At 37.0% G+C, this 27,259-nt stretch overlaps 1 protein-coding gene across 3 annotated transcripts in view; it reads left to right on the forward strand.

Moving 5' to 3' along the window:
* The window catches only part of TTC3 (tetratricopeptide repeat domain 3), a 47,020-nt gene that overhangs the window by 6,753 nt on the left and 13,008 nt on the right, over nucleotides 1–27,259 (forward strand). For 2 of the 3 annotated variants that reach the window (XM_058859769.1, XM_058859756.1), the window contains exons 5-29: nucleotides 149–233; nucleotides 882–935; nucleotides 1,864–1,987; nucleotides 2,264–2,349; nucleotides 2,634–2,728; nucleotides 3,943–4,005; nucleotides 4,407–4,461; nucleotides 5,663–5,825; nucleotides 6,445–6,490; nucleotides 7,012–7,132; nucleotides 8,332–8,386; nucleotides 13,633–13,693; nucleotides 14,930–14,996; nucleotides 16,224–16,340; nucleotides 16,696–16,833; nucleotides 17,396–17,476; nucleotides 18,171–18,283; nucleotides 19,620–19,746; nucleotides 22,185–22,307; nucleotides 22,450–22,551; nucleotides 22,916–23,008; nucleotides 23,387–23,451; nucleotides 24,049–24,185; nucleotides 25,426–25,740; nucleotides 26,836–27,099. In XM_058859769.1, the coding sequence (XP_058715752.1) occupies nucleotides 149–233; nucleotides 882–935; nucleotides 1,864–1,987; nucleotides 2,264–2,349; nucleotides 2,634–2,728; nucleotides 3,943–4,005; nucleotides 4,407–4,461; nucleotides 5,663–5,825; nucleotides 6,445–6,490; nucleotides 7,012–7,132; nucleotides 8,332–8,386; nucleotides 13,633–13,693; nucleotides 14,930–14,996; nucleotides 16,224–16,340; nucleotides 16,696–16,833; nucleotides 17,396–17,476; nucleotides 18,171–18,283; nucleotides 19,620–19,746; nucleotides 22,185–22,307; nucleotides 22,450–22,551; nucleotides 22,916–23,008; nucleotides 23,387–23,451; nucleotides 24,049–24,185; nucleotides 25,426–25,740; nucleotides 26,836–27,099 (2,750 nt within the window). Of the gene's footprint in view, nucleotides 1–148; nucleotides 234–881; nucleotides 936–1,863; nucleotides 1,988–2,263; nucleotides 2,350–2,633; nucleotides 2,729–3,942; nucleotides 4,006–4,406; nucleotides 4,462–5,662; nucleotides 5,826–6,444; nucleotides 6,491–7,011; nucleotides 7,133–8,331; nucleotides 8,387–11,675; nucleotides 11,801–13,632; nucleotides 13,694–14,929; nucleotides 14,997–16,223; nucleotides 16,341–16,695; nucleotides 16,834–17,395; nucleotides 17,477–18,170; nucleotides 18,284–19,619; nucleotides 19,747–22,184; nucleotides 22,308–22,449; nucleotides 22,552–22,915; nucleotides 23,009–23,386; nucleotides 23,452–24,048; nucleotides 24,186–25,425; nucleotides 25,741–26,835; nucleotides 27,100–27,259 lie in introns of those variants that run through there. The other variant, XM_058859766.1, reaches the window with a different exon arrangement.

Consider the following 27,259-nt stretch of genomic DNA (forward strand, 5'->3'; position numbering starts at 1 on the left):
TTTTTTTTTTTCCTTCCTTCCCTGAAGGGCTTGGTGTGAATTTTTAAACATTCTCTTCCTTATATTTAATTCCTCTAAATATTCATAATGAAGACCCTGCAACACCTTGGGATTTGTCTAAATTATAATTTATTCTGTTTTCCAACAGTTCAATGGTGGTGGGCTGGAACATGGAGGCAATCCATGAGTGTGATCTTTTGGAAGACCTTGCTGATTTAGTTAAAAAAGTTGTTGTAAGTCCTGGATTTTAAATTTCTCTGAATTTTCAAATATATGTTAATTAAATCTGTCCCCTAAGCGTTTTGGGATGATATCCTAAATTAGATATTCCCTTTTGTTGATGACATTATCTGATAATTGAGTTGCAGCTTTCCAAAACATAAATTGTGGCCTAGGCTTTATTCCAGTTGGGATAATTCAGGGATAATTTGAAGTCAGCAATAAAGTTGATGGATGAATGACTTAAATAATTTCCTTTTTCCCCTCATTCAACAAATGTTATGTTAAATTTGCTGCTGTTGCTGACTTAAAACAGAAACAGAACAGTGGAGAGGAGGATGTGAGGAATATTCTCAGCAGCTGAAGGGATTTGTTGTGGGTTTTATTTTAAATTTAGGTAATAAAACACTTATTTCACTTCTTGAAATTCCCCGCTCAACCCCAAGCTACATATTTTATTTTATAAATTTAGCACATTTCTTATTTAATTTCTTTCCATTCTTTGGGTTGTGCATCCAAGAGTAAAAGGGGATTTGGAGGAGCAGATTTTGGGGTGGTTTCAGAGCAGGAAATGTTCCTGAGCTGAACCTGAGCAGGCAGAAATTCAGATTATCTCATCTCAATAATGACTTTTTTTCATTTGTGTTTTCTCCTTGTTCCAGAACATCCCACATTTTATCAATGGCATCCTGAGGATCGCCAGTAGACTAGAAAATGTGAGTTTCTGGAGTTGTTTGGAAGATTCCCTGGAGCTCCTCAGGGGAAATCTCTTGATCCATCTTTTTATTTACAAAATCCGGTTTCTGGTAGAGCTGAACTCACTGTATTTTCCAGCTTGAAAACTTTGGGCTCTGAAGATCCTGAATTTTTCCTGTGTTTAATCCCTTTTTTCCCTCCACTTGGAAAAAAATCCTGGGGCCTGCTGTGTGTTAAATGCAAAAGCTGAAATCAAAGCAATGAATTTAAAAGCCAACATTGTTGTAGCAATAGGAAAACCAGAATAAACACAACTGTGGATTCCCCAGTTGTTTTCTTTCTGGGGGTATTTGTCTTACTCAGGTGATTTTCTTTGCTATTATTTTTCAACAGCCATAACAAGTTTCTAAATCAAATTTTAGGGGGTTTATGTTATTTTTAATTTTTTTAATAATTTCAGTCACCACGAGGAAGTTTCTAAATCAAATTTGAGGAGGTTTATATTATTTTTTTTTAATGATTTCACTCACCACAAGGAAGTTTCTACATCAAATTTTAGGGGCTTTACGTTACATTTTTTAATTATTTCACTCTCCACGAGGAAGTTTCTAAATCAAATATGATTTATATAAAAAATCAGATATTACAAAATAATAGTTACTACTAAAGTAACAATGAAAATTATTTTTCAAATAATTTCAGAAGCTTCCAAATCAAATTCTAGCATTTGAATGCTCTCCCTTGCCAAGTTTGGGTTGATTTTGTCACCGTGCTGTGCTGGAGCTCCCCAAATAATTTGAATTTATTTGCAGTTGCATGTTTAAAAAATCAGCTAAAGCAGAGGCTAAGAACTCCAATTTGCTTTGTATAGTAATTATTTTATTAATTGTATATTAATGACCTTTTCTTGATTTTCTGGGTTGTTTTTTTTTTTGCTAATTGGAACAGGGTTTCATTGACATGGGCGATGTTGTGGAGTGGGTCAGGTGTGTGGGGGATTCCAACATCCTGCAGAGACTGAAGCAGCTCGAGGATGGTGGCCGAGTCAAACTCCAAATTCTTTTTATTGAGTGTGAGTATGGACACTCCAGAAGGGTCCAGAAATGAGGGAAAAATTAAAAAAAAAACATCACTTTACTGTTAGAAATGGTGAAATAATTCATGTTCTTCTCTTTGTTCTGAGATTCTTCCGATAAAACTGAATTTTCACCGCTCCCATTGTTGTAGTTTTTCAGTTGTGTGACAGGTTTTGCTGGCAGGCAGGAGCAGAGCAGGATTTTTTCGTGGCAGAGGAGAAACTCTGAGAAATTCCTCACTCCTCTTGTGCTTTGCTGAATTTTGTCTCCAGGGAAACGTTGCATCATCAAAGTGGCGCTGGAAAATCGTGATTTAGTGGCAGACTTGAAAGCTGTGATCTGTGAGAGCTCCAGGGAGGTGAGAGAAGCTCTCAGGATGTGTTTGGGTCGTTTTTTTGGGGGGTTTTGATGATCAGGGATTGTAAAAATCCCCCAATTATTAAAGAGAAATGTTTCAGAAGCTCTCGAGGGTTTAATTCTGGCGTAAATAATTCCCTTTGCTGCGTGAAATAATTCCCTTTACCACATGAAATAATTCCCTTTACTACATGAAATAATTCCCTTTACCACATGAAATAATTCCCTTTCCATTGCTGAATTAAAGGAGTTTAGTGGGTAAATTGTTTGTTCTTGCTCCCACAGGAAAGTGAATCCATGAAGCAGAAAGGAAATGCTGAATTTTCCCAAGGAGCCCTGGACTCTGCCATCGTCTCATACACCAAAGCCATGGAGTTTTGGTAAGAACTGATCTCAGCTCCTTCACATTTATCCTCATTTTGTACAATTTTCCATCAGCCACTTTAATTAGAAGCCAAATGATGCCTAATCAAAAAACAGAAAAAGCCTTATAACCCATTTTTTATTCTGTTTTTTCCCCATTACTGCTGGTTTTTGGGTGCTTTTACAGCTCCAAAAGTCCTGTCAGGGTTTCAATTGACCAAAAGGAAGAGGAGCAAACCTGGAAGAAAATGAATTATTTGGTGTGGACAACCAAAAACAACCACTTTGGGTGTTTGCCCTCAAAATACTCTTGGAAATATTGCCAATATTTATCATTATTTGTCTTTATTCCTATGAGGCAAAAGGAATAACAACAAATATTTCACTGCCTGCACCTGGCAGCTCTCAGGCTTTATTTCCTTTTGAAATCTTTTTGTTTAATTTCTTCCCTAAAAGCATTTCCTGAAAGATTCTGGAGACCTTCCAGGGCTCTGTAGAAGGGAGAAAGGGATGAAATGGGAATTTTTAGGGAATTTTTTCCCCCCTTCCCTTGGAATGTCAGCAGGGTTGGTGTGTTCAGTGTTGGTGCTGTGCTGATGGAAATGCTGATTTTGCTCATCCTGGTGTCTCCAAAATGCAGGAAAATTGATAAAATCCCACTTTCCACAAAACCACATTGTGCAAAGAGTCAGATTCTTCATTTTCAAATCTGTGGCTTTACAATTGTGCCCTGGAAAGGATCAGGATTTTTGATTTATTTACCCTCCCTTTTATCCATACTGAGGCCTGATCATGTACAATTTAATTCAATCAATTAATTCCTAATATTCTGTCAATAAATCCATTTTAATCCCCCTTAAATGCCACATGGCAGGAGAGGTTTTGGTCCCAAATTCAAGCTGGTTTCTTGCAAATTGGAGTCCCCTGAGTCAAATCCGAGAAGGGAAAAGCAGAACTTGGTGGAAAATCAGGAAATCCTGGTAAAGAGCAGAGAATCCTGTGAGTTCCTGGAACTGCAGAGCTGAGCTGCTTTTTAAGAGTAGGCTGAGAATAATTTGAATTATTTGGAAGTTGTTTTAACAGCCCAAATCTTAGAATGTGACAAATCCGCGGGGTTTTCTGTGCCGAGTTTTTGCAGGCAAATCTGAAAATTGAAATTTTTTTCCCTTCTCTTTAGGGTTTTTAATAGGAACACCCATTATTAACTGTCCATAATCTTCTTTTTTCCAAGCCCTACAAACCACCTCCTGTATGGGAACCGAGCTCTGTGCTTCATTCTCACCGGGCAGTACGAGTGAGTAACCCCTGGGGCGCTGGGCTGAGCTGCCTTCAAAATGGGGGGTTTTCCAAGAAAATTGGGTTTTCTGCAGCTAAAACTTGAAATGATTTCTGATGATGTGACTGCAGTTGGTTGTAATTATGGATCTCCCATCCCTGGAAGTGCCCAAGGCCAGGTTGGAGCGGCCTGGGGTAGTGGAAGGTGTCCCTGCCCATTTTGGGGTGGAGCTGGATGAGGTTTAAGGTCCTTTCCCACCCAAACCGTTCCACAGTTCCACGAGCTGCTGTTTTGCTCCATTTATTTTATTTTTATATTCTAATTTATTGTGTTTGTGTTTCTGCTCTTCACACCAGCCTGGAGAGTTTTTTTGGAGGTATAAATAATAAATTCCTCTTCTTTCCCCTCCCTTCTCTCAGGAAAGCTGCAATTGATGGAAAAAGAGCCACAATTCTCAAGCCTGATTGGCCAAAGGTTGGTTTCTATTCCAAAATCCCCTTTTTTTTGGCATTTTAGGGCAAGAGGAGAGCCCAGAGCTGATTTTTAATGAATGAACACGAGAGCTTTGTGGACTGAGAATTCTGCCAAGTGCAGTTTGCTTGGAGTTTTTAGATTTAAAATGTTATTTTAAATGTAAAAATTTATTTTAAATCTAAAATTTGAATCTGTCAGTGTTGGTGTGAGGTGCTTGGCCTGTGTAAAGACAGAAGAAAATGTTTCTTATCTTGTGAGTTATCAGAATGCTTCAAAAGAAAATAAAACATGTAGAATATCTAAAAATATTCTGCTTAATGGCCAACAGGTATTTCCCAATATTCTTGGCCCAGAGGAGAGTAAATAATAAATTATTTTTATATATAAATAATTATTTGCATTTTATTTTATATATTATGTAAATTATTATATTATTTATAGATATATAGTATATATATAGTATATATACATATACATACTATATATGGATATGTGGTAAATAAATAATATTCTTGGCCCAGAGGAGAGTAAATAATAAATTATTTATATATATTTATAAACATTTTTATTTTATTTTTATTTTATATTGTATAAATTATTATATTATTTAGTGTATGTATATAGATGTATATAGGATGTATATATATACAAGTAGAAATATTTTTATATAACATATATCTTATATATAAAATATTTATATATATAGACATATATATGCTTATATATATACATATATAAACTAAATAATGAAATAATATTCTTGGCCCAGATGAGAGTAAATAGAAAATTATTTTCATATATATATATATATAATTACTATTTTTAATTAGTTTACATATTATATGAATTATTGTATTATTTATATATATATAAATATGTAGTAAATAATTAAATAATAAATGCTTAGAACATTGCAAAGTAGCTGAGATTAGGGGGGGAAAAAAGCAAATTTGCTCTTTTCCAAAGCAAAAAAAATCACCAAATCCACTTTTTCCCCCCAGAGCTCTTCCCAAGGGCTTTTCCCAATGGCTTTTCCCTCTTTGGTCTGTGCTGAGCAGTTAAAATCTGATTTTCATCAGCTGGGAGCAGTTCACGATACCAAATCTGACTTTTTGCTGCTGCTGCAGCAGCTTTGGGTGGAAATCCTTCACTCCTGGCTGTGGCTAAAACCTTCAAATTCCAAATTTTTTTGTCCTGCCAGGGTCACCACCACTACTGCAAAGCCCTGGCCCTGCTGGGGGAGGCTGAGCACGCACTGGAGGCCAACAGGAAAGCGCAGGAGCTCTGCCAGAAAGACCCCCAGGGGCTCAAGGAGCTCCTCCAGCAGAATGAAACACTCAAGAACAGCCTGCAGGAAATCCGTGGTAATTTACTGATTGCAAAACTGGGGAGCTTTGCCATGAAACCAGCTCGGATTTTTTATTTTTAGTTTGATTTTTGATTAAATTAAAATTATTTAAATATTTTTATTTTAAATTTAAATGAAAGAAATTCACATAAAAGCAAATTAAATAAAATTAAATTTTATTTAAATGTATTTATTAATTTAATTTTAATCAAATTAAAATTATTTAATTTTATTTTAAATTTAAATGAAAGAAATTCAAATAAAAATAAATTAAATAAAATTAAATTTGATTTAAATTTGTTTATTAACTTAATTATAATCAAATTAGTTATTTAATTAATTTTATTATAAATTTAAAAGAAATTAAAATAAAAAATAATTAAATAAAATTAAATTTAATTTAAATGTATTTATTAATTTTAATTAAATTAAAATTAATTTTATTTTAAATTCAAATAAAAGAAATTAAAATAAAAATAAATAAAAATACATTTGTTTTAAATTTATTTATTAATTTAATTTTAACTAAATTAACTTAAAATTAAATAAATTTTAATTCATTATATTAATTTAATTAAAATTAATTAAATTTATTTTAAATTCTAAGTTTAATAATGAATTTTTTTGTTTTGTAGGTACTAAGTATAAACAGAAGGCGAGGGAGGCTCTGCTTCAGAAGAAGTAAGGAATTGCTTTGTTTTTAATTGATTTATTTGTTTTTTAATTGGCAGTGTTTAGTAGAAGGTTTAAGTGCTACATAATGTGGATATTGCATAAAACTTATCTGTCAGCAATTAAAAATGGAAGTATTGAATTGATCAGGAGTACTGAGGATTTCTAAGAACTAAATCAATTTATCTTGGGTATCCAAAGCAGCGTGGGCAGCGGGGCCATGGTATTTTAAACAATTAACTGCCATTAGTAATGACTTGATTTTTAAAGATGTAAATTTAGTCAGTCAATTCCAGTCCCTTTTGTAGAAAATATTGTGGCTTTTTTGCTGTTGCTGTATCTTTGCACAAGTTTGGACTGTGCAGTTTGAAGCTGTAAAAGCACAAGCGATGAAATATTTCAAATATATTTATGGGCTTACACCCCTCTAATTTATTAATTAGATTAATTTGTATTAATCAGCTTTTTTCATGCTATATACCTGTAAAATACAGAGAAAAGCACAGAGATTCTCTTCTTTTCCACCTCAGAGTCTCTTCTTCAAAATCTCCTTCAAGAACCTCCCAAAAACAGAAAGGAGGAGAAAAAGAGAGGAAGAAAACCCAGGCTGAGCCCAAACATCCCCAGGGGCCTCAAAAACACGATGCCAAGGTACAGCTGGAATTGCTGGAATTCCAGTGCCTGGAATTGTGGAGTTCTTTCAGCAATTCTGCGATTTTCCTGGGATATTTCCTTCCAAACCCACTGCAGAAATTGAGATTTTAAAGGAGGTGGGAGGAGGAGATGGCCACTGTCATGTTTTGTACTTTTAATTTTTTATTTGTAGCTTTTTCCATTTTCAATTAGCTAATTAATTTAATTAATTTAAAGAGACATAATAAGCTAATTAATTTAATTAATTTAAAGAGGCATCTGTGGCATTTGTATTGTCTTTGCTGCTGTTATTGTGATAATAAATTAGAATTTATGTGTTAATGATATATTATATATTATATATTATACATTTTTATTTTAATATATATATAAATATATAAATAATATTGTATTATATTTAATTAAATTTAACTATAAAGTATTTTATATTATATGTTATAATTATAAATTTATAATTTATTTAATTATAAATAAATTATAATTTGTTATAAATAAATTATAATATAATTTATTATAAATAAATTAATAATAAATAAATAAATATTTATTTATTTTATAATTAAATAAATTATTTATTTTATAATTTATAATTTATAATTTATTCTATTTTATTTACTATTTAATTTATATTTATTCTATTTTATTCTATTCTAACTTAGCCAATGAACTGCACTATGAAAAAAGCTGCATAATGCAGCAAATGCTGATAAATAAAGTGAATTTCGAGCCAGTCCAGGCCCATTCCAGCAGAGCTGTTTGTGCTCTCAGAGCAGGGGGAGGGCCCTGGGCAGTGACGTGGCCCTGGGAAAACGAAACCGGAGCAGGAGGGCAGGAAATGGAAATTCTGGAATTTGTTGGCAGAGAAAAACAGGCTGGGGAAAGCCCCAGGAGTGCTCAGGGGTTTTCTTGATTTTTCTCCTGAAAACCTCTCTGCAGGGCCGTGGGTTTGGCTTCCCTCAGGGTGAATATTCCTGTGGAAGAGGCTGGTGGTTGTCAGATTCTGAACTGAGACAAACCTGGGAGGAAAATCATTATAAAAGCGCTTTGATTAATGAAATCCTTTTTCTCTGCCTCTCGGTTAAGAGCATAACACAGCACATTTTCATTTCTTTTGTTGCTGAGGGGTTTGGGGTTTGGTTTTTTTTCAGTGAGGGAGATGGATTTGAGTTTTGTAATTTGATATTTTTTGCCGGCAGGTGACCGAGCCCCAGAGAACAGAAGGCAAAGTTTCCACGCTGGAGCAGCCTCCAAGTGAGTTTATTTTTGCTTTTTATCAAGTCTGGGCCACTTTTACCTCTGCTGCTGCCATAATTAATAACCAGAAGTGCATTTCCTGTCATTTCCACAACAATAATCTTCTACTTCTTCCTTAGACACTTCTGTATTTCTGTCTTAATTCCTTGATGTGTTCATAATTTGAGTCTCCTTGACTGAATTCAGGATTGAAACTGGAATTAAAGAGTAAAATCTGAGTCACAGGCTGGAAATGCTTTCCCTCCCCCTGAGCCATGATCTGAAAGGATCTAAATTTAAAGAGGAATCTGTATTTCAACATTTACAGTGAATTTGTGGTTAATAAAAGCTACATCAGAAAATAATTCTGCAGGTAAACAGGGATGAGGCCACAAAATGCTTGGCAGAGTGGATTTTTAGCTGCGGACTTTGAGAGTTGTGTGATTTCTTGTTGATTTTTAGGGGTTTCTTTAATGAATAAATAATTTTCTAGGGAGAACTCCCACCCCCCAAAACTCCCCCAGTGTCAGAGTTACTTTCATGTGCTGCAGTTGAAGTTCAGGCAGTTCTGAGCTTCAAAGGAAAATCCCTTCCTAAATTTTCCTGGGGTTTGTTTACCACCTGCTCTCACTGAAGCCTTTGGTTGCCAGTTCCTGGCATATTTAAACACCTGAGGAGGTGGCAAAGCACAGAGCATCTGAAAATGGGATTTTAGGAAGCCACTGAAGGTGTATCAGAAAACACTGCTTTAAAAATGAGCGTTGGGAGAAGCGATCCTGATCTCGTGAGCTTTGTGAACATCCTGGAGGGTGAAAGGGTTTCTTGGGAGGTGGAAAACCTGGGGAAGCTTGCACAGGACAGCTCAGGATGTTTTTGGTTGGAAAGATGTGGAGTGGTAGTGGAGGAAAGAATGAAGACTTTCTTCTTCTGGGAAAACAGGCTGGGAGAGCTGGGATTGCTCAGCCTGGGAGAGGTTTTGGGGAGAGCTCAGAGCCCCTGGCAGGGCCTGAAGGGGCTCCAGGAGAGGGATTTGGACAAGGCTGGAGGGCCAGGAGCCAGGGAATGGGCAGGGCTGGATGGGATCTTGGGCAGGAATTGTTCCCAGGGAGCCTGGGGAACTCCTGGCTTTCTAAATCCCTTCTCCAGGAGGAGTCTGGGTGTGCCTGGGTCCAGGTTCAGTGCCAGACCTGGGCTCTGGTTTAGCCTGTCTGCGATGGGCAGCTCTGAGTGCTGATCAGATCACTAAAATCTGATTTTACTGTGGGCTGCATGAGCTTCTGGACCCTGCTAGGAAGGCCACAAGGATCAGGTTAAACATGATTCAAACATACAAACTTACACATTTTGCAACATCTCTTCCACTTGATTCAATCTTCTTCCCTGTCTCCAGGTTGATTCAATTTCCTTGCAATCTTCAAAGCTCTGTTTGTTCTTGCCAAGGCATCCTGGCTATCGAACCCTAATTAATGCTAATCAAGTCTCAAGTACTTCCTGACTTTACAAAATATGCCCAAGGGTTTTTTTGAGGTTTTTTGAGGTGGAGTTGATCCTTTCTGGGAGGATTGGGGAAGGCAAACCCAAGATGCTGGCGTAGGTGAAATAAATCCTGTGTTTCGGTTGATGGAGATAAAATGATGAGAGAAAGGCATTTTAATCAATCTCTTGATACTTTAGTATCAATATTTGTTTCTTCAAGCAATGATTATTGTTTAGACTGGAGCAGAGGCAAACCTTAAATCCCCTTGCAGGGCCTGGACGGGCTCCAGGAGAGACTTGGAGCAGGGAACGACAGGAGACAGGGAATGGCCTTGAGCTGAAGGAGCTGACGCTGAAACCAACCAAACCCAAACTTTCTAACCCAGTCTGAAGGATAAAAAGCAGCTGTGGAGTGTTTTGTGCTTTGTTTCTTGGGTTCTTTTTGAGGTTGAGATTAATGAGTGAAAGAGACAGTTTGTGTTTGGACTGAGTGCTGATTTTTTCTTATTTCTATTACATTCTCTCAGTTCATTTGCACGCTGAGCTAACAATCTAAAAAATGGAGCTCCAGATATCTCTCCCCAAGGCCTTTTAAGTCTAAACTCCCCAATTATAAATTGCCAACTAATTTATTACTTTTAACTTGATAACCAAACACCCCACTGTGGATTTTGCTGTCCAATCACACAATATTACTGAAATCTGTGAAGAAGGAGGAGAAAGAACAAGGCAAGCTGACGCCCTAAACCTCCACCTTGTTGCATGTATATTACTATATTTTAAACTTTAAAGTCTAAATTTTCTCCCAAGTGGTACTATTCAAACTACACAGGACAGTTTCACTTCTGTCTGTCAATTTTGGAAGCCTTTTCCATGGCCTCAGGTCAAACCCAGTGTTCTCCTGTGGCTCTGTCAGCACAAAAAGCCTGAAATTCTCTGTGCCCAGCGTTCCAACAATCAGCCACTCCTAATCCTCAGTGCTGAGCGCACCCAGAGACCTCTGGAATTCATTCTGGAATTCATCCACCTCTTCCTGGAGCTCCTGGAGGGTCATTTGAAGGCTTCTCTGGGCTTGTTATTCACTGAGAGCCCCCAATATTTGGAGTTTCCTTGCCTTGAGCTCCTCTTTGGGCGTCTGCTGCTGGTTCTGGTTACGTCATTTTGCCCCAACCCCTCTGCACTCCTCATTATCTGTTCCCCCCCCAGTTTCCAGCTGTGTTCAGCATCCTCTGGGTCTCTCTGACATTCTTTTATCTCCTTTGCAAGTTGGGCTCTGAGCTCTTATCCAGCACCTTCAGGGGGACCGGGAATTTCCCCTCTCCTGTCAGAGGAGAGACGTGAAATTGGGCATTAAATTAGAAATTCTTCCCTGGGAGAGCGAGGAGGGCAGGCAGGCACAGAGAGGCTGGAGAAGGGGCAGGGTGGCTGATTTTTGGAGAGATTGCTGAAGGAAGAGGGGATAAATGCTGGGATAAATCTGACAATTCCTGGTGAAACACCGTGAAACGCGCCGGGCGCGGGAATCTCAACGCAACTCGGGTTCGTCCCGCGTGGCTTCTTTATTTTTTACTGCTTTATTTTCACTTTCTCTTCTCCCTCCTCCCCCTCGTTTTGTGGAGCAAAATATTTGATTTGAAAGAAGGAGGAGGCTCCCAGTGACTGGCTGGCCCCAGTTTGCTGTGGGTGGGGAGGAAGAGCCTTTTTCTTTTTTTTTCCTTTTGCCTTTGTTCAGTGAACTTGCAGGAGTTCTAATGGGAAAGAACTTAATGCCAAATTATATTATTGTAAAGTTATTGGCCTTTTTGATTAATTTTTCCTGCTATTTCCTGTTTTTGGTCTTCATGTACTGTTTCTTTGAGCTTGTGTATATTTTTATTAAATATCTTTGGTCACTCCTAATGGAAAGTGCTAGGAAAAGTAATACTACTTCTCCTAATATTTTTAAGTGTTTGTGGGGTAAGTAAATGATGTTTTCTGTGGAATTAATGCATTTCCTTAAGTATTTTAACTGTAAATCAGCTGGATTTGGTTGTTACCTTTATTTTGAAGCTTTTTTATTTCATCTGGAAGTAGCATTTTAAGTTGGGTGTTGTGGGGGAGGAGTTGTTTCTATGGGAATTGTTTCTGCAGTAATTATTGTTTGAATGGCTTTTGAAATTGGATCATTCAGGGGAAAAAAAAAACCAAACCAATGCTGATTGATTTCTTCCTTCGATGGTTGGATGGTTTCTTTCCTCCTCACTAGGATTTTGTTGTGAGTTAGATCGGTTCCTTAAGGGAAAGCAACACATAAAACGAAGGAAAGGTGAAATATCTCGGTCTTTGCATGGTTAAAGGATGATGTGCTGGAGGTGTTTTCAAGCTTCCAGAAGGATTCTTATTTTCCATCATTTGAATAATCTCTATTTAGAGGAATTGGTGGTGATTTTTAGCAGAGCTCTGGAGCTCCCATGTGTTCCAGCAGCCATCCACTCAAGGAGTGGTCCCTGGAACAATTCTGGACATGTCCAGTCCTGGTGGCTCCTGATTTCTGTGCTGACTCATTTAAGTTTCAGGTCATTGAGTTGTTCTTAATGAGGAATTGCTCCTGGCACAAGGCTTGAAGTGCCCCAGGGTAGGATTTACCTGAGGAATTTACCTGGGACACCTCCCCTGCCTGCAGGGAGAGCGCTCAGGGCTGCAGCTGGGTTTTTCCACAGTCGGTGTCCTTCAATATTGTGTGTTTAAAATATTCCTGAGGATCATTTTTAAGTGCAGAAGGTTGCTAAAATTTCAAATATAACATTAATAACCCCTTCTCCAATTTGCAAATCCGATTTCCCGGTAGTTCAGCATAAGAAGAACCCAGTGCCCAAAAGTTTCAGTCCAGGTGCTGGATTGTTTTTCCTGTGGGTGTGTCCAAGAAAAAAGATGATTTTGCAGTTAATGGCAGGAATTCCTGCGCTTGCCCATCACAATAAAGCATTAAACCACATTTCCTCCTTCCTTGTTGCTCAGGAGTTGTTTCCTCAGTCACACAGGGCTGGATCTCTGCAGTTCTGATGTGAAGTTTGAGAATTAAAAGTGGATTGGTCTCAGGTGATAAATCCATCCTTGTTTTGGTCACCCAGTGTTTCCACTTTGATTTATTTTGTAGCCAGGCCCATCTGTCTCTGTTTATTTACATTTGAGATTGACAGGGCTTGAACTTAACTTTAACTTAGGGGTTTGGAAGTAAAAAATTCATCCACACAATTTTTTCCAGAGAAACTTGGACTTCCATAGGGATCTGTTAATCCCTTTGAAAATTCTGATTGGCCACTAAGAGAATAACAAAAAAAACAAACCCAAAACCAAACAATAATAATATAAAATATCACATAATATTATTTTATAATACATTATTTAACATACAATGTATGCATTCTAATATCCAGTACACAATTCTATAATAGAAATAAATATTTAATATTATCAACTCTGCTCTTATGGGACAGATTGATTTCATTAGCCTGGAGTCCACTTTAATAATCACCATTTTTGGGGGTCAGAGCATATCTTGAAGGATTTTAAGATTCTTTTATTTGTTTGAAATCTTCCCCCTTTAGGAGTTGATTAATCCAATTATACTATTGAACAAAACTAAAATCAAATCCACACTGTTAGCACTTCTTGGTCATGTTAATTTTGACCTTATCAGTTTTTAAGATCTACAATTTACAGAGCCAAATGTGAGTTCCAAGTGCATTTTTTTGTTTGTTTGTTTTAGGTAACGATCATTTTGTTTAAAACCTTTTTCCTCATTACAGACCAAAGTCAGCAAAACAAACGAAGGCCAAAAACCAAAACTTGTGACTATGAAAAGATGAGGTAAGAAACACTGTTTATTTTAAAATTTATTATTATTTTTGAGTTATTTTATATAAGATTAATGCAGCTTGGATTTGCTGCTTGCTCGTTGCTAACAGCTTCGTGTCATTTTTTACATCCTGATAAAGTGGATAAAGTCCCCAAAATTCCAGTTTTTCTAAACTTATTTATTGAAAACTTGAATATCTTCCACGCCCTGCTGAATTTTAACAAATGAAGGCATAATTTGAATATTTGCTGTTAAAGCAGAGGGGAAACAGGAGTTTTGTTTCAGTTGTTACATCCAAAGTTACAGCAACAATTGTAATTCACTTTTATCTCATTTCCAAGGCCTCCTCACACCAAATAATTTTTCAAACTCCTCTGACACTCCCTGAGCTGAGGAAAAAGATGAAACCTGGTGTTATAAGTTTAAAATATATTTATATTTATATTTATATTTATATTTATATTTATATTTATATTTATATTTATATTTATATTTATTTGCTTGCAGTCCTTTTGTTGTTTGTTGGCTCCCATTTTCACTTACAGCACAATCAAAAGTCTGATTTTAAGGCCAGGGATGTTCCTGTAGAGCAGGAACAGGGATGGTTGTGTTTGGGGCCAAAATTCAATTAATTGAGGTAAAACTATTGATTTTATGGGTAATATTTATGCTTCCACCTCAGGGTTTGTCAGAGGAAATCATTCATTATTTCCAGTGGCGCTGGGGCCACCACACTCCAGAGATTTTTGGTTGTGTTTAGGATTTAGGGTGCAGCAAAACAGGATTTTGACATGGAAATAGAGAAGTTTCCATTAAAGATAATTTTTCCAAGGCAGATTTCTGGTGCAGAAGAGCCCAAACCTTCAGGGAATTTGATTATTCCCAGTCCTAAATCTTAAGTGTGACCACAGCCCCAAATTTCTTTTAATCACTGTTTATTTCAGTACAATCCTTTTGTTTTCCCATCGTTTTTTGAGTACCAGTGTAGGCAGAAAAATTGAAATTTTACCACAGGAGAGGGAATTTCACTGAGTTATCAGTGGCTTCCTTTTCCTTTCACTTGAAGGAGGGGGAATATTTTCATTTACCATGGACCAAATCCTCTTTAAAGGAGCAGAACCAGCTCCAGAATCGCTTCTCTGCTGGGAGGAATTGCTCAGACCTATGAAAACCACAGTTTATTGAAAATAAACTGAGATTTAAAGCACGTTTTCAACCCCTTGGTGCCCCTGTCCTGTTTTTTGTAGGGATCATGTGGATTTGAAGAGGGAGTCTAAAGCCATGGAGGATAAAAGTTTCTGTACTGGGCCACAGGTAATGGAAATTTGGCCTTAAATTGGAAATTCTTTGTCATTTTTTAGGAGAATTGCACAAAATCTTGGTTAATCCCAAAATTTAACGCGTGGCTTTGATCAGAGGTGGAAATTCTGTGATTACACTGATTTATTCTGTCCTTTTCTCCTGGTTTCTCTTTCTTCTCCTGCTGTAAAACCTGGCTGGGATCATTCAGGGATTTGAAAAGCCCTTCCCAAATTTCTGCCTAAATGTTTCCCAGTGTTGGATACATTTGGAAATAACCAATTTTGTGGTATTTTGTGGCTGTTGGAAATGCTATAAAATTCATACATTGAGGGAAAATTCTCCTTCTCTGGCCTTAGCACCAATAAGTTCCTGAAGGAAATGATGGGAATGCACATCATTAATTATTTCATCCCTGTTAATTGGGGGATGTAGATACCAAAAATCTCTGTCCTGATCAAATACCTCACAGGACAGAACTGAATTTAGGAGAAAGTGCAGGTTCTACCCTTATTTCTTCTAAAATACCTCTGTTTGTTTTACTAATTTATTGCTGGATTTGAAAGGAACATTTTCATTAATTTAATCTGCTTTATATGTCATGTACCTTACCATTAATATAATTTATTCTGTAACTGCATGGGACAGCATTAACCCAGGAGTTTTAGGAAATTAAAACAAATCTTCATTATTTACAGTTTCCCCTGCTGGAAATTCCTGCAGATTTCAGGAAGTATCAATAGTGAAAACAAAATAACAATTTTAACATCACATAATAACAAATAACAGAATAAAATAATGGACCCTGAAGCCTTCCCAGATGTTCCAAAAACATTTGGATACAAAAAATGAGGAAAGGCAGAAATCTGGGTTGTGTTTTTGGTTTTTGGTTTTTTTTTTAATGTGGAAGAAGAATGCAAATGATGCTTGAACTAAAATTGCAGCTTTCTGGAGAGAAATTTAGAATAAAAATGAGGTTTTTAAGAGATCAGCAGCTCCATGAAAATCTTGAGCAAGAGTTTTATAGAAATGCACCTCCTTTGCTGCTGGAGAAGTGAAACTGGGGAGGAACAATTCAGGAGGATGCAGAATTTCCACTTGGCTGCTGCAGAAGTATTTTAGCAAATATTTGTTTTCCAAATCAAGTGTTTTGTTTGCTTTTGAAAGAAAAAAAAGGAAAAAAAAAAAAAAAAGAAGAAAAAAAAGTTTTCTTTTGAATTTACTTTCTTTTAAACATTCCAGGTGGATTTCAGTCCAGATGTGGAATCCCTCGGGCTGGAGGGTGCTGGAACCTTGCCGGTCAGGGATAAACCCGTTCTATTACCCCTGCTGAAAGCCTTGAATACTCCAGAATTCGTGGTAAACCCTGAGAAATAACCTGTTTTTTTTCCCCCAGAAATTCAAATTTATACGTTCAACGCCCTGTTCCACTCCTTCCTTCCCCCAGAACAATCCTGATTTTTGTGCTGGCTGCAAATTGTGAGAAGAGGGTGGAAAAACAACCCAGCAGCAGCAGCACAGGATGTGTTTTGGGTGCAGTGTAAAAATATTTGGAGGTGGAGTGGAGAAAACATTTACCAAAATATTATTATTTATTAAAAAAAAAAAAAAAAATTTAAAAAAAAAATTAAAATAAAAAATTTTAAAAAAATTAAAAAAAAAAAGGAAAATTCAGTTTTCTTTTGGATTTCCTGACTTTGCCTGCACATTCCAGGTGAATTTCAACTCTCTGCCAGAGGATGTGAAGTCCCTGGCTCGGGATGGCTGCAGAGCCCTGCTGGAGCAGCAGTGCCACAGAGCTGAACGAGCCTTTTCCCAACTCCTCAGCATCCTCTACACCTCAGGATTTTCGGTAAAAATCAGCAAAATCCCCTCCTCTCTGGCAGTGCTGGAGGTTTCTGCCTCCACCACCCTGTGCCACTCCTCCCTTCCCTCAAAATAATCTTTTAGTTTATTGAAATTTTAAATTTATTTTATTTTGTTGAACATTTTTTAAAAAATTAAATTAAAAAACTTAAATTAAAATTTCATTTATCAAATATTTTATTGAATTGTTGGCTGCAGAGCCAAATACTTTGGGAAATATTCCAAACTAAGATTTTTAGACGAGTAATACCAAATATTTGGATCAAATATTGGGATTTTTTTAATAAAAACATCGTTGTTGCTTGGACTTTATGATCTTAAAGGTCTTTTCTGTGCTTGTCAGATGGACCTTGATTGATATGAAGGGTAAAAAGGATTTTGATGGCAAATTCTGTGAAATTTGGTGTCTGTGTAGCCTTACCCAATCAGCCACTGACCCAAAAGTTGAGATTTAATTCTCTTAATTAATTTCCAGTATTTTTAATGTGTTTTTTGTTGTGCTGTGACAGTGATTTGACTCTTTTTTTTTGTTTGTTTATTTTTTGCAGTCTGTGAATATTCTTAATATTAATTATGTTATACTCCTCTATGGACATGCCACTGCCCTCCTGGGATTGGGACATCCTGAGGTAGGATATGAATTTATTTGTATTTTTATTTATTTATCTATTTATTTTTATTTATTTTATATGTGAATACTGCTTTAATTCCAGTTTCCAGCTCAGGCAGTTTCCCACCCACTTTTTGTATCTTCCCAACTGCAAGGATGGGGAGGGGAAGAAAGAAACCTCAGGACACATTTTGGAATTCTACACTTAAATATCTGGGGCTAAATCCTTGATGATTTTGGATGAAATAGGCTATAAAATAAAATTTCTTTTTGAGCATTCAAATGAGCAGCTAAGTACCAAGGAATGACAGTCAATAATTTTTATTTCTGCTCTTAAAACAAGAGCCAGGAATTGCTTTGGGTTGTGAAAAATGCAAAAGCAGAACTGGGGGTTGGTTTTTTTTTTTTGGGGTGTTTCTTCCTGCAGTGTAAATATTCAGTGTCCTACAATGAATTTCAAAATAGCTGAGCTCAGTCATTTCACTCCTTTATGTTACAGAAAGTCCCTGTTTACAGAATAAATTGGGGTTTTTTTTTAAAGAAGAAAGGGAAGTTTTGCCTGTGATTACAGGGGTGTGTAATTCCATTTACTGTTCCTGAGACTGATCAAGGAACAGGGCACACTGACCCACTCTAAAGGAGGAAAAAGCCCAGGAAGAGTGGAAATATTCTGGCAAAACTCCATGTATTTGTGTCTCACATTTCTTTTGAAGGCATTGGCAAAGGCTGAAGATCAGTTTAAGAAAATAAATGAGGATTATCCAGAAGAAAGTTGTTTTTGTTTGGCACACTATGGAATTGGAAGGGTTTACCTCAGGCAAAACAGGTTGGTCTGATGGAAAATTTCAGGTTTTGTTGGGAAAAACCTTTTTATTTGAGGAACTGTGCTTGGTGGAGCTTTAATTTTTCAGTGTTAATCGTTAAATTCATCTATCATGTGTGTTTAATACATTGGATTGAATACAATGGATTTACAATACAATTATTACAGATTACAATTTATAATACAGTGATTTAATCCAAGTGGAAGTTTGTTCCTGCTGAAGGGAGCAGATTTGAGGGAATGTTTGGGATTCAAGGATCACGGCCCTGTAGTGAGGGAGAGCTCAGAGGAGAAGAACAAAACCTCTTTGTTCTGGGGGAATAAAATGCATCCTAAAGAAATTTGACTTTATCTCATCCCTGGGGAGCTGGAGGGTGACCTTGGGCTGAGATAAGGCTTCAGTGAGTCAGAAATTCCCTGGAGCAGATAAAACAGGGATGTTTTCCTGAGCTGGCACATCCCAGAGGCACAGGGAGAGCCCAAAATGCAGGGACAGGACAAGAAACAATCTGGAATCCTGGCTGAGGTAGGGGCAGGAGCTGTGGGAAGCTCGTGGAGGGATTTTGGGGTATCCCTGGTGCTCTGTGGGATCAAAATCCCCCCCTAAAGGCTCGTGGTGGGGCTGGCTGAGAGCTCCTTATCCAGCTGTGATCCTGCTCTTGTGTGGGAGAGAGGAGAAATTCCATGGAAAAGCTCCGGGGTGGAGGTAAAGACAAGGAAACCACTCCCTAATCACTCACAGGGAACGCTCAACATGAGGAAAAATAACTTTATTGTCCATTAAAACAGAACTGGAGAGTGGGAGACAAAGCAAAACAGCTAAAATCACCTTTCTCCTGCCCTCCTTTTATCCCAGGCTGGAATTCACTCCCTCATTCCCAACCCTGCTCCCTCTGAGCTGCCCACAGGGATGGGGAAGGGGGAAAACTTCTCCCCCTGTTCCTCACAGGGAGAAAAAGGAGTTTTTGTGCAGGGTGTTGGGTGCTTTTATCCTGGTTTTCCTGGAGGTGAAGGTTCCTTGCACAGCTCTGGCCAGGCTGGGGGTGTTGGCTCCGGCTGGAATTGGGGCTCTCCCATTCCTCAGGGATTCCCCAGCTCCCTGCAGGGCCAAAATAATGCCAAAATAGTGCCAAAATCGTGCCAAAATAATGCCAAAATAATGCCAAAACAATGCCAAATAAAGAGGTTTTGCTACCAGACCTTCTCCCCTCCTCCTGTGGGATGGTTGGAAGCATCAGTCACCTCTGTTTGCTCCTGGCAGGATGAAATGAGTGGGGGAAGTTTTAGGAAGTTCCTCCCAGGTGAACTGAGTGTGTTTTTTTCCTGTTCCAAACTCCAGGTTTGCTCATGCCCTCGACCAGTTCCTGAGGTCAAAGCTGATGATTGATTTCAAGATTGTTCCTGGAGTTTTAACCTGGCCAGGAACAACCCAGGTCATCGAGGAGTCACGAATAGAGAATTTACAGGTATTTCACAGAGAATTTATAGAGAATTTACAGGTATTTCACAGAGAATTTACAGGTATTTCATAGAGAATTTATAGAGAATTTACAGGTATTTCATAGAGATTTTATAGAGAATTTACAGGTATTTCACAGAGAATTTACAGGTATTTCATAGAGAATTTATAGAGAATTTACAGGTATTCCAGAGAGAATTTACAGGTATTTCACAGAGAATTTACAGGTATTTCATAGAGAATTTACAGGTATTTCATAGAGAATTTACAGGTATATTTCAGAGATCTCACAGAGGATTTACTGGTATCTCACAGAGAATTCACAGAGAATTTTCAGGTATTTCACAGAGAATTTGCAGAGGATTTACAGGTATATTTTAGAGATTTCAGAGGGAATTTACAGGTATCTCACAGGGAATTTACAGGTATATTTCAGAGATTTCAGAGAGGATTTACAGGTATCTGAGAGAGGATTTCCAGGTGTTTTTTTACAGAAAGAACCTGAGCAGAGACTTGTCCTGCTGTCCCTGCCAGCTCCAGGGGCTCTGTGGGGAGCAGCAGGGCAGGAGCTGTGTGAGCTGGCCGGACACTGAGGCTGAAATTCCAGTTTTCCTCCTTCCAACAGTGGGAATTGTGCAGTTTCCACAGGCCACTGGGTCTGGGAACAAGCATTGTGTGAGCTCACCAGCTGTGGCCATTTGTCATGGATCATTTCTGTCATTTGTCACTTTTTTCCATTTATTTTTATTTTTTATTTATAATTTTTTATTATTATTACTGTTATCATTATTACTATTATTAATAATAATTATAATAATTTTATTTATCATTTTTGTAATTTATCATTTTTGTAATTTATCTTTTTTATTTATCCTTTTTTATCTATAATTTTTCATTTATCACTTCTTTCATTTATCTTTTTTTTATTTATCATATTTTTCATTTATCTTTTTTTATTTATAATTTTCTTCATTTATAATTTTTGTCATTTATAATTTTTTCATTCATCATTTTTTTTCTTTTATCATTTTTTCTTTTATCTTTTTTTTAAATTTATCATTGTTTTAATTTATAATTTTTTTATATTTTTTCATTTATCTTTTTAAATTTATAATTTTTGTTATTTATAATTTTTGTTATTTATAAATATTTAATCATTTTTTTTAATTTATAATTTTTTTATTTATCCTTTTTTCACTCATCATTTTTGCCATTTATCTATTTTTTCATTTTTTAGTTATCTTTTCTTAATTTATATTTTTTCATTTATCTTTTTTGTTACTTATAATTTTTCTAATTTATAATTTTTTTCCCTTTATCATTTTTTTTGATTTATCATTTTTTTTTGATTTATCATCTTTTCATTCTTCATCTATCAGAGGTGTCCAAGCAGGGCCTGGGTGTGGCACTCAAGGTGGGGATGTGTCACAGCTCGGATTTTGGAGCTCTTTTCCAACCCCAGATGATTTTGGGATAATGTTTGATTCCCTTCCTTGAGCACTCCCAAACTTCCAGGTGTGAACACACAAAAAAATTCTGGGGAGAACCAGTTTAAAACTCTCAACTGGCTAAAAACCAGGAAGTTGAATTTAAAACTGAAATAGGTGACTTTTCTATCCAGATCCTGGATAAAACCTTGGGATTCACGTGGTAAAATTCCCTGTTTGACTGGAAAAATCTGGCACCAGGAGCTGCTCTGCACATTTTTGGCACAGCAGAACTGGGAAGGTTTTTCACTTGGCCAAACTCCCCAGACCTGCAGAGTTTGTGGTAGAAGTGGCAATTCTGGGCTTTTTCCTCCCAAAAATCAGCCCCAGGATTTCTCCCAGGCAGCCTGGATTTGGCAATCCGTGCTCTGGGGGCTCTGGATAATGCAGATTTCTGCCAGGCTTTATCAGGGCTCTGCTCTGGATCATGTTTTATTAGTCTGGGCTCAATTCCAGCCCTGCCCTGATCTCACACAGATCCACCCTTTTCCTCAGAAATTATCCTGGGAGACCTCCCTGCTTCCCCAGGGCCAGGTCTGAGCTTCATCCTTAGCTCAGATCCCGGGTGAAACACTCTGGAAATGCTGGGAATCTTCAGAAATGACCCAAAAAACTCCATTTTTGCCCTGTAATCTGTTTAACCATGTGGACAATGATAAATCCCCGTGGAATGGGTCAGGATGTGGGACACTGGCTCAGGATAAACCTGCATTTTTCTGTGTGTGTGAGCACTCAGCTGCCAGCACTTGGAGCAATCCCTGGAATATTTTGGCCATAAAAGGCCAATCTTCCCTGGCTTTCACTGGAAAAGAGTTGGGATTTGTTTTTTTGGGGGGGTTAGTCACTGCATTTCCAAGAGGGATGTGCTTCACTGCAGTCACCAGGAGTTTGTGAGTAGAAGCTGAAATCTTTTCCTGGTTTCTGTGCAGTTTGTCTCTGATAATTCTGTGTTTTCCAGATGGCTTTAAGGAATTGTATCGAGGAATGTAAATTCCCTCCAGAGCCAGATGCTGTTTGTCGATATCAGCAGTGCCATGGCTACTCCAAAATCCAAATATATTTTACAGACCCAGATTTTAAGGTAAATTTTCACCTGAGAAAGGTTGGGGAAGTAAAACTTGACGTATTTCCTGTCCCTTTTTATATGATCTGCTGAGATGAGCGCTGCTTTTCCTCGTGGTTTGATTTCAAGGTGTTCAATTGTTGCCATTCCTCATTTTTAGGGTTTTATACGTATTATTTGCTGTCAGCAGTGCAGGGTGGAGTTCCACATCAGCTGCTGGAAAAAGCTGAAAACAACAAACTACAGTGATAAAAATGATAAGGTGAGGCCTTTGCCAGACTCAAATTTTTAATTTTTTTAAGATCATTGCATTGAGATATGTAAAGGAATTCCCCAAAATTCAGCTGCCAGGATAAAATGAATGGAAATCAGGAGCTCCTAAAAGCACTCTGGAAAGTTGAATTTGGGTGTGAAGTTGGAGGAAGGAGAAAAAGAATAAAAGATGCCACAGATTTTCCATGATTTTTGATTTTCAGCCCTTCCCAAGTCAGCTCCCAGGAAGAGTTTAGGATTGTGCTTCCTTTGGTCACCTCAAATGAAGAAATTAATTTGTGTCAGGACATAAATGGTTTGTGGATTTAAATGCCTTTGTTGTGTGTGTGTGTGTGTGTCCTTTTTTCCTGCAGGATTTCCTTAAGGAAATGTGTTTTACTCCTGATTGTAAAGGCCTTATTTCAAAAATAGCTATTTTCAGTTCTACTGGGCTGGTAAAATGTGAAGTAAGTATGGTCATGTTTTATATGAAATTAATTAGAATATTAAGGGGGATAAAGTGAAGATGAGAATGTAACTGAAAAAAAAATAAAATAAAAATAGTGCTGCTTTAACTGCAGAATGTGAAGATTATTTAGGAATATTAATTTCCTGTTCTAGTGGAGCAAGAATTGCCTTTTGGTGTTGCTCAGATTGTCATGGATGGGGGCTGGAATTCACTAAATTCAATAATCCCTCAGGAAAAACTCCCCAGAGCCACAGGAGGATGGAGAATTCTCCCCAGATAACAAATTCTCCCCAGGGCAACATTGAGCAGAAATGATTGTGGGGTTTGTTGTGTCGTAAGCCAAATTTAATTCCTGTCCTGTCCCTTATTTTGGTAGTTTGAACAAAAAATCTCAAAACCCAAGGAACCACCAAGGGCCTGTATAAAACAGAAATGTTCAAGGTAAGATTTGTCCTGTTTGAATGGATTTGAGAGATTTTTACCAATATTTTGGGAAGTTATCCTTGCCCTTTGCCTGATAAACCAAAAAAATCTGGTAAAATCCATTATAATCCAATGGTAAAAGCCTTTAAATTGTTCCACAAAATTTATTTTGTGTGAATGTTTGGAAAGTGTAAATAAAAATGTATTTTAGCTGCTGCTGTAGTTATTGATACCCAGACCTTTGACATAACTGAGTTTGCAGTTTTTTGGTCAATTAACCTTTAAATAATGAGAAATCAAGCTGAGAGGACAAAACAAGATGTTTAAAAAGGAAAGGATTAAAATGTTAATATTTGGTTGAAAATACTGAGTTATAAATTAAGAACAAGAGTGATGAAGCCAATCCTAATTTAGACATCTTTAATCGGAGTAAAAGTTGTTGCATCTTGAGGACATTGATATTTTTATGAAGTTTTGTGGTCTCTGCTTGATCTTTTTATGAAGTTTTGTGGTCTCTGCTTCTAAATGAAGACCACTTTCATGCTGTTTGTACTTTCCAGTGTGATATTTTCACCTCAAGTAATGTTTGGCTGGCTGCTGAATTGCTTTTTGCAGTCTTAGGAAGATAAAAATGAAGCAAGAAAAAAAACAGCGACGAAAACGAGGGCGAGAAGAGGCCCGGAATTCTGCCAGGAAAAAATCTGAGGAAAAGCAGGATGGAAATGAAGAATCCCAGTACAGTCAGCACAGAGGTGAGTGGAAATTGGGATTTTGGGGCTGATTTCTCCATGGAAAGGAGGGTGGGCACTGGAATGGGAGCTTTGGAGCGCCCATCCCTGGGGGTGCCCAAGGAAGGAGGTGGCGCTCAGGGACAAGGTGGGGATCAAAGTTTGGGTTTGATGATCCTGGAGAGCTTTTCCAAGCTCAGTTATCCTGGGATTCTGTGACTCTGAGTTGCCACAAAACAATGGAATCAGCATTTTGAATATCCTAATCCTAACACTGGACATCACCCCTCTGTGAAAAAGTTGCATTTTTACTTAAGACAAATTATATTTCACTTCTGTTTTTATTGTCCAAACAGCTGGGGGGTGTTACTGTGTGGTTTAATTATTGTGTGGTTTAATTACTGTGTGGTTTAATTCCTTGTAGAAATCTTGGACTTTTCCTTGGCTGGTTCTTGCAGAATCAGCTGGAGAAGGGAAAAGCTCCAATTCTGAGTGAACCCATTGAAAAAAGGATTTCAGGAAAAGCACCTCGGGGCACTGTTAGGGAAAAGAAAAAACCTCAAATAAAGACAGACTGATCTCCTCCTCTGAAATGAAAAGTACATTTCAGATGATGGGGAAAAATAAAAATATTTCAGTCTGTGACTTTGTAGGCATTTAAAACTTCAGCTTTTGCCTTGCTGGATGTTGGTTGCTCCACATTCCAGAGCTGGGAATTTCACCTGCAGCTTCTCAGGGCAAAGGAAAAGGGAAGATGTCGGAAGATTTATTTTTTTGTTTGTATTATCAATTCGGCCTCTAATTAATTTATGATTTACTAGGATTCCCTGTTAAATACTCTGGGTGTATTTTTTTTTAATTCCATGTTTGGGGTTCTGTGGGTGCCTGTTCCCTGCTATGGCATATCCTGAAAATTTGGGAGATTTTGGCTCCCCTGTGGATTTGTAAAATCACTTTCATTTATTTCCTGGTTTTTGGTTTCTTTTTTAATATTTGGTTTTTCCTTTCCTTTGGCTCATCTTCATTTGTGATCCTTGGAGCCACTGCAGGTCACTCTGACTTTATCCTAAAATCTGGGCAAGATGTTTGTTTCTTTTAACAAAAATTTCAATCTGTGCTGGGTCAAATTCCTAATGGCCCAGGATGCATGGAAAAAATAATAATTTAAATCCCATCATTTTCAGTGTAAAACAAATAATCAGCAACACCACTTAATCCAAATTATCTGTGCTTTTTTTTTAATGCCATAATTGTAATTTTCCAGGTTATGGCCAGGAATTGTACGCTGGGGACCAGGTCCTGCAGCACATCCGTCGGAATTCCGAGCAGATCAAAGCCGCCGTCCCTGACGCTGCCAAGTTATTGAAGGAATTATTGGTGTGGGGAGTGATCAGAGAGGAGGATTTCACCTCTTATTCCCAAATCAGTGGCACTTCCCAGGAAGTGCTGGAGCAGCTGCTCAGCTCCCTAATCCAGCAGAAATGCCGGGTGCAGAGCAGGGGCTTCCTGCACGTGCTGAGCCAGCTGGGAGAGGTGGATCCCAAGGTGCACAAGTGGCTGCAGCACCTGGATAATCTGGGTGGGTTCTGCCAGAGCAAATGGAGAAATTCCCTGGGTTCCACTTTTTTTTTCCTTCATTTTAAACGGCAAAATAAAATTTGTCCTCTTTGGTCTTGCCCCGATTTGGAGGGGGAAACACAACCTGGGTGAGCCAGGAGCTCTGCAGGGCTTTGGCTCATGCAGGAAAGAGAAATTGGAACTGTTTTTAAATGGTCTTAAAATTCCAGAATGGGGTTAAATGCTGATATTTGTGACCATAATCTGGTTTTGGAGCGTAAATAACGGCGGGGTTTTGCCATTAGACTTGGAAATCATTTCATGCTGGTGCTCTGCAGTGTCCTGTTGGATTTATAATTTAAAAAAAAATGGAATTTTGGGGTTTGGGGTTCTTCATTTTGCTCAATCACATCCATATCTTTCCAAGAATTCATAGGTCCAAATCTTGTTGTTATTATTATATTATTGTTACTATTATTGTAATGATTACTATATTATAATATATTAATATATTAATATATTAATACATTAATTATAATTATAGTGCATTAGTATAATAATTGATTCATATATTATTTTAATTCATTAATATTAATTAATTTAATGTATTATAATAATGATTATAATTGGTGAGAGTATAATTTTTATCAGCCCCATTCCCTATTATTTATTTATTTATTCTAATAATATTATATAATATTATATAATGTTAAATATTAAATAATATTAAATTAACTATAATAATAGTTATATAATATTATATAATATCATGTAATATAATATAACATAATATAACATAATATAACATAATATAATATAACATAACATAACATAACATAATATAACATAATATAACATAATATAACATAATATAATATAATATAATATAATATAATATAATATAATATAATATAATATAATATAATATAATATAATATTATCATATTCTATCATATAATACCATATTTTTATCATTTCCAAGGCACAAAAGCTCTCACATCATCTGTACATTTAATTTCTAGACCAAACCTCTTCCCCTCCAAAGAGGAATATCACATTTTAAGCGCTAAAAATTTCAAGCTGGAATGAAATATTGGGATTTTTCCATCTTTTTCAGGTCTGACAGCTACAAAAAACTTTCTCCTTCAATATGGGCAAGTTCTGCAAGAGCTTGACTTTTCTATTTTAATCCCACTGTGGAACCAGAAATATGGCAGTAAATTTGATTATGTGGCAGCTGATGGTGAAAAGCAAGAAATTTGTGATTATTTCCTCGCCCCTCCCCTAGAGAAATCCCGTTGTTTTATATGGCTTTTAGAAGAAAACAGAGAACATTTTCCAGACCTCCATCAAGCTCTAGATGAATTCTTTGATAAAATGGGTGAGTAGGCAAAAGGATCGAACATTTCCCATAAAAAATCCATTTTTATTGTGTGGTTTTTAGCATTAAAGTTCTGCAGCTGCACTTTTGGAGCTGCTTTGGTGGTGTTGGATAAAGGATTAGGGGAGTAATTCCTGTGATTTCACAGTTAAATTATAAA

Source organism: Poecile atricapillus, chromosome 1 (genome assembly GCF_030490865.1).
Source record: "Poecile atricapillus isolate bPoeAtr1 chromosome 1, bPoeAtr1.hap1, whole genome shotgun sequence".
NCBI lineage: Eukaryota > Metazoa > Chordata > Aves > Passeriformes > Paridae > Poecile > Poecile atricapillus.